The sequence below is a fragment of the Rosa rugosa genome, chromosome 7 (genome assembly GCF_958449725.1).
Source record: "Rosa rugosa chromosome 7, drRosRugo1.1, whole genome shotgun sequence".
In the NCBI taxonomy this organism is placed as follows: domain Eukaryota; kingdom Viridiplantae; phylum Streptophyta; class Magnoliopsida; order Rosales; family Rosaceae; genus Rosa; species Rosa rugosa.
In genome coordinates this window covers 18,720,082-18,731,831 of record NC_084826.1, presented here as the reverse complement: position 1 = coordinate 18,731,831, position 11,750 = coordinate 18,720,082, and the positions used below count along the sequence as shown (strand labels likewise).

Below are 11,750 nucleotides of genomic sequence, written 5' to 3'. Positions count from 1 at the left end.
AATAACAGAAAAAACGAAGGAAAAAAAATAACAGAAAAAACGAAAGAAAAAAAAATTTATTAAAAAAAAAAAGAACTGAGGGCATAATGGACATTTTGGTGTCAAAAATTGACGTCGTGTACTGATAGTGGGTCGAGTTTCAGATTTCGTGTACCGAAATGTTTGGTTTGGAACTTTATGTATAAGAATTATTAGTGGTCTTTACTTGGTGTACTGTTTGCGAAATTTTCCCTATAAGAGATGACGGGTTTCTAATTGGCCTTGTGATCATTAATTATTAGACATCGATTTGCTTTTATGCAGCCTATTTATGAATGTTCAATCATCTTTTGTTTTAATGATTCTATACTGATGTATGCCAAACTTCATCCGAAAGATGAGAATTCATCTGTAGTGGAAATTAGTACCCAGAGCCCATAAAATTGAAGGAGTCTTAGTTTCATCTTCAAGTAACAGAGTATAAACTTATTAAAAAAGCAATTATAACATTCTGAATAATTTCATTCTCGTATCAATGGAAGATCTCCATTGAAGAACATAACTAAGAGGCTAAGAGTCGAGATAAACAGCTTAAGTTAACGTCAATTAGTAGAGAAGATTATAAAAACCCATAGGGATCTATATTAGTTGACATGGTCGCATTTTTGTCCATTAGATTAGATTGTGATTTTATGAAATTTACGTAACTCTAGACAATGTAACTTTAGAGCAGCCGGATTCGTATTAAGTGATTTTGTATGGATAGGGTCTTACATGTATCAGTGAGTTATAGTTGAGCATTTTTATAGTTATCATCTCTCCAAGTTTCATGTGAAGGATTTTTTTCGCAACTTATTGTATCAAATGATACAATTTCGTCTTCTTTAGTAATGCTTCATTCAAGCTTTAATTGATATGACTCTCTGCTCGCGCATTTGATTGATACTGCATTTTTGGACCTTGATGTAAAATAATCCTTAGAAATAGCATATCACTGTCAAACACAGATATATCAAACAGAGGCCAATGATTCCGGAATATTTACTTGATGAAGAAGATGTCATTGTGTCGATGCCGATAACTTGATCTTCTGCCTTTCTCCAATACTCTCTATAATGGGGATAGTATATTGCTTGTGTGTATTGTGAAGGCAGAGACCATGTTATTTATAGGAGACAATGCTTAAGGATCCTTACCCATTGAGGAATCCTAATTGCATATGGTTAGTCTCTAATCTGCAAACATTACCAGATATTATGCTCATGTGAATATTACTTCACATCTTAATTAGATTTCCACATATTACAATATTTATTCACTTTCCTAATTGTAATATGATCCGGATAGCAGTCAATGTATAAACTTTAATTCTTGTTCTTAAGTAAACTTTAAATGCATGTGCTTGATGAATTCTGTGTTATATGCAAGTCCAAATAAAAGCTTACACTTGAGAGCTAGGGATGTTAGCATTTACGTGAACTGCATTTTGGGCAAAATTTTCTATTTTTACCAACCATTATGATTTCATACAAAGGATATGACTAGGGCTGCCACATGGTTTGGTAATTACCAAACCGACCCAATACCAACCGATACTTTAGGTTTGGTAAACCGACTTTTTGGTAACTGAGATCGATAAAACCGAAATCGAAAATTACCGAAAAAGTTGGTTTGGTTTTGGTAAATACCGAATTTACCGATTATTTAAATATTAGCTTTATATACTATGGTTTTCAATACACATACATTACTCAATAGTATGAACATAAAATTTTCTATTTTTTATATATTAAGAAATAAACATAAAATTTTTCATAATAGTATGAACATTACTCAATATACTACATTAATTAATAGTACATGTATTTTGAGTAACCTAGTCCAAAATGGTTAAATAACCTAGTTTTATTGAAAATGGCTAAAATTTGATGTCATATATACAAAAGAAAGCTATGATTAGTAGATGAATACGAAGTTTACGGTTATAAAATTGAAAAACCTAATTTTGTTCATTCTAATTTATATTACAAAGAATTAGTTGGTCTAAAGTTGGTAATACCGAAAACCGAAATACCGAATTTGGTAGATATGATTAAAAACCAAAAATTTTGGTTGGTAATTGGTAGCTCAATTTTGAAACCGAAAGCTTTGGTTTTGAAGTTGGTAATACCTATAACCGATTCGAACCGACCAAGTGACAGCCCTATTTCATACCCAAGTGGTTGTGGGGGGATGTTAAGGGTAGATTGAAAATTTCACCAGTATTAGATAAAGTCATGTAAATAGTATTGCAACTCCGTAATTTTTTTATCAAATGTATGTAGTTCAGTACACCAAATCGCTTTTCCTCTCTTCTCAATGGTTGTTTCTTTCTTCATCTTCTTCATTCCAAATTTCATTGTCTGGGGCTCTTGTGATCTCCGATGAGGATATAATTTTTCTAGCCATCAATGGTCAATGGATGACGTACTGAATGTTGAGAATATATACATTCTGTTTGGACCCAAAATGAGCATTTTGGTCTGACAAGGCACGTCTTGGAGAAATTGAGCCAATGTCAGTGGCTCAAGCTATATATTGTCGACAAGTTCGAAATATATATTTAGAGGCTAAATAAAGCCTACTATGGAAGCATGGAAGCATGGAAACATGAAAAGTCAACTTTAGCACATTTTCCTACTTCAGCTAGGAGAAACCGAGCTAAACAAGGAAAGAGGGGCGGCAGACTAACCAAATGAAATCGAAATGAGCTAAAACTGTCCAGATCAAATCTAGACATCCCAAGGATCATTTCTTATGAAGAGTGCCAGAGATATTTTTGAGTGGAAGGCCTTCAAACAATCAGTCCAATCTTTTGCAGAAGCAAAACTGGACCTGTAAGAGGTCCAGCAGCGTTTTCGGCCCAACCACTATATGAAAAGCTCTGAAATTTGACCAGGATGATCTACACTCATAATGGAACATTTCTTATGAAGAGGTCACGGTCAAAATCGGAATGCTTGATGGAGATAAAATTGAAGGAATAAAGGAGCCGAAAGTGCTTCCTTAGCTCCAAAATTCATCATTCCTTATCTCCAATTATGCCTCCTTATCTCCGAAATTCATCATTCTTTATCTCCAATTATGCTTCCTTATCTCCAAAATTCATCATTTCTGATCTCCAATTAATGCTCCACTATCATTTGTTTAATGCTAAACACTTTGGCATGGTAGCCTATAAATAGAGGTTACAATGAAATACAAGGAAAACAACATCATTCACAACAACAATCTCTAAGATTATCAAAGTCTCTCTAGAGCAAACCTCTCTAAGAGCAGCTCCTCTCCTTCTCTTTCTCTTACCGGTGATCACACTCCTAGTCCTAGTCTTCTCAGAAGCCGACTTTCAGTGCCACCAAACCCTCTGTCAACGTACTTCGGTCCTAGTCTCCTCGGGAGCCGATTGTAGTACCACGACCACAACGGTTACGGAACCAGCCAAGCAAGGGTAACGCCCTCGCAAACCAGCCAAGCTAAAGTCACGCTTTAGCAAGTACTTCTCTCTACTTCCCGGTGATTTCGCTCTGCTTAACCTACAACGTTAAGTATCGACTTGGTGACACAAGACAAAGTCCTCCAGCACGAGGCACAAAGAATCCTGCGACGAGGTTGGTGCTCTCCTCGTCTACAGTCGCTCAAAAGAAGTCAGGTCAAGGGACACCCCCAACGACCGCACCCGAACGGTGCTGGCACGCCCGCGCAGAAAAGAGACTGTTGACCAGCTGCAACAAAATTGGAGCCAAACACATTCCACATGGGAAAAATGGGACCTTGCCTATGAGTTTATAAGGGTTTGAGCCACTCCATCCATTGTAATTGGTTTTGGATGTGAACCCCAGATTACTTTATCACTGAACACAGCAATATTAAGAATTTAAGACATACAATCGTTTGTGTTAAATTAGAAGAAGCTAAGGGCTCACCTATTTCTCTACAAAAACTTTGACTACTATATGAAGAGTTTAGTATTGATCAAAGCTACAAACAAATCACAAATTTCTCATATCTCTGGCTCTCTGCTGTGGTCAGAAATGATCATTCTAAGCTCCATGCTGGCAACTCTAGTTGCAGACACTACAAAGGATATGACTCTTATAATGGTTGAGAAAAAATTATCCTAATAGAGGTCAATCTATAATGTAGGTAGTACTGGATATATTGCACCTAATTGCATTCAAAGGAATCAACGAAGTCCTCGGACATCCTCAAGTGAAGTTGAATGACAGATTTGCACCAACAAAACTTAAGACCGTCTCTGCTTGGGAACAGTTGTCACCGTAGAAGAGAAACTTCACTCTGCTCTTTCTGTTGTTCACTCAGTTAATACCTCATTTCAACATCTTTCTCAACCTAAGTCAGAGGCAGCTTCCACTTCCCTGAGAACTTTTCCTCCAAAATCAGTTCAATCTTAAATACATTGCTCTGAGTTAGAATGACAACAAGTTATGCTGAAGGAATTCATCGCATCACTAGCAAAAGACACGTTGAAGCTAGTTTATATTCCTTCGGCTGTCAAATTGTTGGATACTTGGATTCTGTCAAATTGTTGGATTGTGAGAAGGTGTCTCATCTGTCACCCTAGAAACCTAACGAGCTATGGTGATTGAAGCCGTTGGTATGCTCTGGATAAAACGACTATTGGTATTCAGTATTCACCTGTTCGTGGATCTCAAACATTATTTTGTCAGAATCAAACTAGGAAAGTAGGAAACCCTAGTTGAGTAGTTGAGTTTGAGGGGGATCTTAAGTCAATGGTCGTCACTAGATAGTTAACTATCTATAATGTTGTTAGAAGATGAACAGGTGACACATCTGAATATCTGATGGTGTTGTTGAGTGTTTCTGTATAAATAGGGCCTTGCTTACATTAGAGAGCTATTTAAAAAAAAATTACGGTGTTCTCCTTAATTGTCTTCTCTCCAAGTTGCTTTGATGTTAATTCTTGTGAGAGATTTTGCTGCAACTGAAATCAAAGATACAGCAGCGATCTGAGGGAGAGGCGATCCGGTCTGGAAGTTCAACGTCAGGGTCTGCTTGCCGTGGACTGTGGGCGGCGGTGGTGTCGGATGCGGCCGGGACGGACGCTGGTGAAGGAGCCAAAGTGGTGCCCAGATCATTTTGTAGGCCCAAAGCTTGTTGGGTGCCAAAATCAGTTTGGGTGTCCAAACTAGTTTTAGGGCACAATTTTGTTGGACCGCCTAGGCTGTTTTGGATGCCCAAGTATGGAATTGGATTTTGATCCAAGGGTGGACCAGGCTGATGGGGTCAAGCTCTCTTAAAGTTTCGTATTTGAGATCCAGGAGGATTGATCCAGCCATTCACACTTATATTCTTTATGTAGTGAATCTATGTCATATGTTTATGTTTCATAGGTTACTAGGTTTACTAGATTAAGTGAGCGATTAGTTCGAATATAGATGGTCTATCTCTATGTATCAGAGCAGTTCTCTTACCCCAATTTCTTGATCTGTCTAGTTTGAAAGCAGCAAAAATATATATTTGTAATGGCTGTCTTTGCATGCGTATTATGAAATATTTCAATATGATTGTTGAAAAATCTTCTATACACCGGCAATATAAGTGAGGTAGCACCTATTAGTTGATCTCAGTCATTGATATTGGTTATCAACATTTTTTTAATAACAAATAAATACTCTTGATATTATCTGACCGTTCATTTCTATTAGAATATTAGTACAAATGCACGTTGGTGCTATGAATTTCTTCATGGTCGGCCAAAAAAACCAAAAGACAATAACTTACCAAATGAAGTTCGTCACCATGGAAGACTGCCGGACACGTGGAACTCCAGCAACAGGTGTCCCAATCTTACCTTAACGAGTAAGGTTCGCGTCGGTGTCCCGACTCCCGCGTTTCAAAACTCGTCTCCCTTTATTCCGTTTAACCCTTTAACCGCTCCTTGCTGCTTTCCAGGAATCAAATCTCCTTTCCCAGAAGAATTAATTCATATCTATCTTGCTTTTCTGAGAAAGGAGAAGAAACAACACCAATATGGGGCTGCTCTCCAACAGGTATCATCATCAATCCTTCTTTTTTCCTTTTCAATCAAAGATTGGTTATATTTTGATTCTGGGTTTGATTGAATGAGGGTGATATTGTTGTGATCGGTAAAGTAAATTGATAAAAATGGAAATGGGTGTTGCAGGGTGGCTAAGGGAAGCCTCAAACCAGGGGATCACATCTACTCTTGGAGGACTGCTTATATCTATGCCCATCATGGTTTGCTCTCTTTCCTTACCTTCCCATTTTTCAATTTGGGGAAATGATTATATGGTTTTGGTGTTTTAGCTTTTAATGCAATCTTTGTATGTGTGCTGGATGATCTAAGGCTTCTCTGTAATTGAATTTAGATCTGATAGGGATAGGATGTAGGTAATGATTATATGCTGGAATTGAAGCACTGGATTAAGTTAGAGCATGGGAAAAGTTGGAACTTTGAGCTCTATAATATTTGCCAAGATTTCGTGGAAAATACAATGATGTTGAATTGTTGATTGATAATGTGATGTTTAAACCGCATCGTTATTGTTAATTTTGCCCAAGCAATCTCCTGCTTCTATGATTTTGAGCCATGCTACATCTTTGTTTTAGCGGTTTTTTAGCTAAAGAGTTTGGGGATGGTTAGCATAACAAAATGGGCATAAAGGATCACCCTAAACATCTCAGGCTATATCTTTGTTTTAGTGGTTTATTTGGTTAGCAATTGCTCTACAACGAGAGATTAGTCACTCAGAAGTTAAGTCATGCCCAATGGTGTAGAAGATGGGTGGAGATTGAGGGTTGGGGTTCTTTTGAGGGTGAGGTGACCCAGTTCTTGTGTTGTTTCCCCCGGGGAAAACACATCTTCTCTAAAGTTTAGAGCTGACCTGATTGCTAGTAATATTACCTACAATGTATCGTAAACTTTGAAAAACAATTATGAATAGAAGATCTTGCTAGAGGTTAGTGCTGCAGCACCTTACAGATGTCCTAGTAAGCTACCACCCTCAGATTCATTACTAGTCATGTTATCTCCACGTCTTATACAAGGACTGCTCTTTGTTTATTTTGTCTATATAGTATATAGATAATATGAGCATTAAAAGAAATAATAAAATGAAGAGGAGATGACTAGGACTTTCACCTGATCTAACAAGAATGATACTGCAACTGTGTTGCAGTCTGAGTGGTGCTTATACTACTCATACACTCCTCAATCACACAAGTGTGGCATTTGCCATGTCTGAATGCCATCCTCACTGGAGTTTTAGGAAGTACTCCTTAGGTGCATAAAGAGATGAACACTGATCCCCACTGGTGACTCAATAAGTTTCCTGTAAGTGTGTGCTTTGACCGGTGCTTTAGTAGTTTGTATGCATGATGGTTATGCATATGGACCTCTTAGTATATATTAGAAGAAGCTTTTGTAGAATTAGTGTGGTTGATAGAAATCATTGTTTCAAAGGATCGTTGTTGATGATTTGTTTATCATTCAGATATGGGGTTAAATAAGAACAAGAAGAAATGGTGTATATGGGAAAGCAGTCTTCCTCTCGGGTTAGAAAATTAGAAGGAATTCATCTACTTTAGACAGGTAGAACCTAAACGCCAGACATTGATAGTAGAGTAGCCATTCCCAAGCATGCTTTGACTACCATAAATGGGGCTTCTAAGGTTGAAGTTGTACAGCAAAGTTTCGGGTACAAGAGTCCTTTGTATAAACAAAAACCCATGAAATTTATTAATCCCACGTTGTATATTTATATATCAGAGTTATGGTCGAAGCACACACTTGAGTAATTGAGTTACTTGCAACGACAAGTGTTGATCCCATTAATCGTCATTTATTTTATGTTTCAATTTACCGTTATTTAGTAAAAAATAAAAATGATTAAATGGTTTGGATGTCATAACTTCTCAAGCATTTTCTGTGGTTTTGTGATTAAGATGATCTTAGGCACTTGTATAACTAATGGTATTGATATATCCGAGGAAGTACATGAGCTATAGGTTAAATCCTGGAATGGAGGATGGGGTGTCAATATAGTATTTTCAGTTTTGACCAACCCGGAGTAGTCACCTTCTTCTTTAGATTGAAGGTCCCTAAGAGCTCTGTCATATCTTGTATGTATTTGATTGCTCAACAGCCAGATAATGGGGCAATTCAGCAATGCCTCATTAAGTAGTTTAGTTATTGAGAATTATTTGCAAGGGAGCTTTGGATTTGTTAGTGTCCAAGTTGAAGGTGAGTCGGGTACTATCAAAGCCAATATGTGGTGTGGCCCTAATGGCACCTCTCTACACTTAACAAGAAGGGCGCAGTGTGACTTCCAGATCTTTTCCTGACGAACGACTGAATGCATTTGAAATTATATATTCATTACATATGTATGTCTGTATTTGCAAATATTTAATTGACCATCTGTCATCCTTGTGTTATTACCAATCGTAAAACTGCTCACCTGATCCACTTGTTTGTCCAAAAGAAGTTCCACCCATTTTATTCCACCCACCCATCAATAGATGTTGTCGGTAGCATTGCCATGTCATTGCCCCAATTAAAGGCAGCACCTAAGCTCCTGTGGAGATGACAGCTGGTTACAACACTATCAGGGATGCAGCAATTTGTGTGGTGACTAACCCCAATTTCTCCTGGTCGGACTGTATATGACATCAGTGATTCCTTATAACATTGACTTGGTGGGACTGAAAGTCAGCACTTCATCATGAAAACTGTCATTGATTGATTTGTACGCTGACGGGTACTCACCCATGTTTTCTGTTCTCAACAATGATATACTTGTTGCTCGTCTTCTTTGTGCTTGCTATAGAGATAGTAAAGTCTTATAGATGGATCTATTCTTTTTTTATGGTAGCCAAAACTCTCTCTTGGAGCTAGATGGCTCTAGTTTATTATCACCTCTATCTCAGCTGCATTTTGCACTTAGAATTGGGTTAAAAAATTTCTTAATTACTTGGTTCTTCATATCTATTTGTTGATTAATATACTTCCTGTGCTACAGGCATCTATATTGGGGATGACAAAGTCATTCATTTCACCAGACGTGGCCAAGAAGTAGGAACTGGGACAGTGTTGGATGTTCTCTTGGTTAGCTCAGGACCAGTCCGACCTCAACAGCCCTGCGAAGTGTGCACTCCACGGGAAGAGGACAGTGGGGTTCTCTGCTCATGCTTGAGCTGCTTTCTTGCAGGGGGTGTCTTGTACCGTTTTGAATATTCTGTCAACCCTGCCCTATTTCTGGCAAAAGCCCGGGGAGGAACGTGCACCCTTGCAGTGTCGGACTCAGATGATATTGTGGTCCATCGAGCAAAATACCTGCTTGAAAATGGCTTTGGTTGCTATTGCATATTTAAGAGCAATTGTGAGGACTTCGCTATTTATTGCAAAACCGGGCTGCTTGTTATTGATCAAAGAACATTAGGGCAAAGTGGTCAAGCAGCATCTATAATAGGGGGACCTCTTGCAGCCGTTTTAGCAACACCGCTGCGTCTTGTCACCACCAACCTTTATGGGATGGTAGCTGTAGGCATTGGAGTATACTGCGCTAGTAGGTACAGTACTGACATTGGCAAGAGGATGGATGTCGTGAAGGTGTCTGTGGAGGATATGACAAGGAGACTTGCAGCTGGCTCGCTCCAGGTGGTGGAGGCCCAAATCTCGGCTCCCTTGCTCCAAGCACCCGAGTCCCAAATCTCAGCTCCCTTGCTCCAGGCTCCCGAGTCCCAAATCCCAGCTCCCTTGCTCCAGGCGCCCGAGTCCCAAATCTCTGCGCCCCCTACAAGAGGTTCTTCCAACCTTTTCTTCTGGTCAAGAAGCCCTTCCAACCTTGTCACTCGGTAGTTGGTTTATTCAAGTGTTTATTTATGGTGTTGGATTGAGTACTTTCTTTGCAATGTCATCTACTTAATGGACTTGTTTGTTGTGTGTTAATTGTAATATGGACTGATTTACTAATTTGCTATCTATGTGTGTGAGACAGTGAGAGACTCTGAAAGCTAAAAGAATTTGTTGATTTATCTTATGAGCATTCTCATTCATCTGTATATGTATGTTTAAGTAGTAATTGTCTCAAGGAGTTAAGGGCCTTAGCTGGGTGCAGGGCAAACTCAGAATTTTTTCTTTCCGAGTAATCAAATCAATCATCTGACGAACAGATAAACTCACTTATCGTAGCTTGTAGAATGCCAGGATGATATAATTTTTAAAGCTTTGACATTTCACAGCGACTCGGGAACTATCCTCTGCTGAAGGTTGCGTAGCGGGTACGCAGTAGCAATATTTGTTTCCAATAAATAATGGTGCCAGCAGTAGACAATTGTGATAGTAGCTAGTATTGTGCTGTGGTGGTCCTAGAAAAATGGTGGTACTGGATATTTGCGGTGGTGTTGGTGACGCCTAGTGATGGTTGCCAATAAGCTAGGATGGCTATGCATGTAGTTGTCTGACTTGCTGTTCACCACATTTAGTTGTTCATGGATTTCAACCAAGATGATGGTATCAATATTAACGTATATTGAATGCTCTTGAAACTGATTGATAATAACAATACGGATCACTCGATTATACGTTAATCGATTTAGGAGTCGAATTCTTAGTCTGGTCCCGGGTTGATCTTCTTTAACCGAGACTTCTCGGAGAGTTAGAGGGAAAGATAAGTATGATATACCACCTCTACATATTCGTATGAGAAACTTGCTGTACTAACTTGAGATATGTCTCATATCTATACGGCTATACGTTGCTCCAGAATATTTGGTATTGGGCATCTAGAATAGTCTCCAAGATTAGAGGATAGGATATATGTGATCTTAGAGCTAGAGACAGATGACTAGAGATTATCCAGAGCTTATGTTCAGGCATGTGACTGAGAGACCCATTCTTAGAGTCAAATTATCAATTCAAGTGGATATAGTATATTACAATTTGAAGGTTCCCATGTTCAAACCCTGGGAAAGTGCCAAAAATTAAATTATATGAAAATGTTCCTTGACAGCAATACAGGCAATCTTTGATGACCATATATCGGGGTGTATCTTCTTCACAACGATGTTATCTCTTATCTGGATGAGACTAATCACTTAAATTATAACCCAGTATGGTGGTCTCTATCGGTTCTCCCAAGAATCAGCTTGGCATGAACTGAGGAAAAAAGTAAAAGAATCTAGCTGTAGTGAGGAGATCATTTTAGTTTTGGCTGTATAAACTACTTGCTGCACAGTGATAAGATGGTATGGGAATTATTCTCTAGGTCTGTTCTAATTCCACACTTTCCAAAATTCCAAAACCTCTGGTTTATCCGATCCATTGGGAACCTAAAGGTTCAAGTGGGATTTGGGAATGGAAATATGGTCCAGTCCAACTTGTTGGAGCTTCCTATCTTTTCTCCTACAACATAAATTAATTATGTTGGATACAATATCTCAGAACATAGGACAATAACCACTCTCTTCTTCATTAGTAATTTACATATAGACATGTACAGGGGTGTTATGTAAAACAAAATGTGTCAATTTCACCCTTCTTAATTTTCACCAATGATTTTCAACTTCGCCTTACATTTGGGGCGATAAGACATGTGGACACAATATTTGCAATCTCATATGCAAGGTTGAAGAAAATCTTGTTTCTAAATAGTATGGTAGACAGTTATTAAAGTTTAAACAATTTTAGATTTAGTTTACGTTAGTGAAACAACAAAATTTAGTTAATA

General features: G+C 38.3%; 1 protein-coding gene across 2 annotated transcripts; it reads left to right on the top strand.

Annotated features, from left to right (window-relative positions):
* Nucleotides 1-5,845: 5,845 nt before the first annotated feature.
* LOC133720705 (protein LEAD-SENSITIVE 1) lies at nt 5,846-10,061 on the top strand. 2 transcript variants are annotated; one of them, XM_062147135.1, is made up of 4 exons: nt 5,846-5,864; nt 5,953-6,050; nt 6,185-6,258; nt 9,042-10,061. In XM_062147135.1, exons 2-4 carry the CDS (start codon nt 6,031-6,033, stop codon nt 9,878-9,880), a joined length of 933 nt encoding a protein of 310 aa, XP_062003119.1. In that variant the 5' UTR covers nt 5,846-5,864; nt 5,953-6,030; the 3' UTR covers nt 9,881-10,061. The 2 variants fall into 2 exon arrangements, with proteins under 2 accessions (XP_062003119.1, XP_062003121.1); XM_062147137.1 differs by lacking the exon at nt 5,846-5,864 and having other exon boundaries at nt 5,892-6,050; nt 9,042-9,751; nt 9,788-10,061.
* The last annotated feature ends 1,689 nt before the right edge of the window (nt 10,062-11,750 follow it).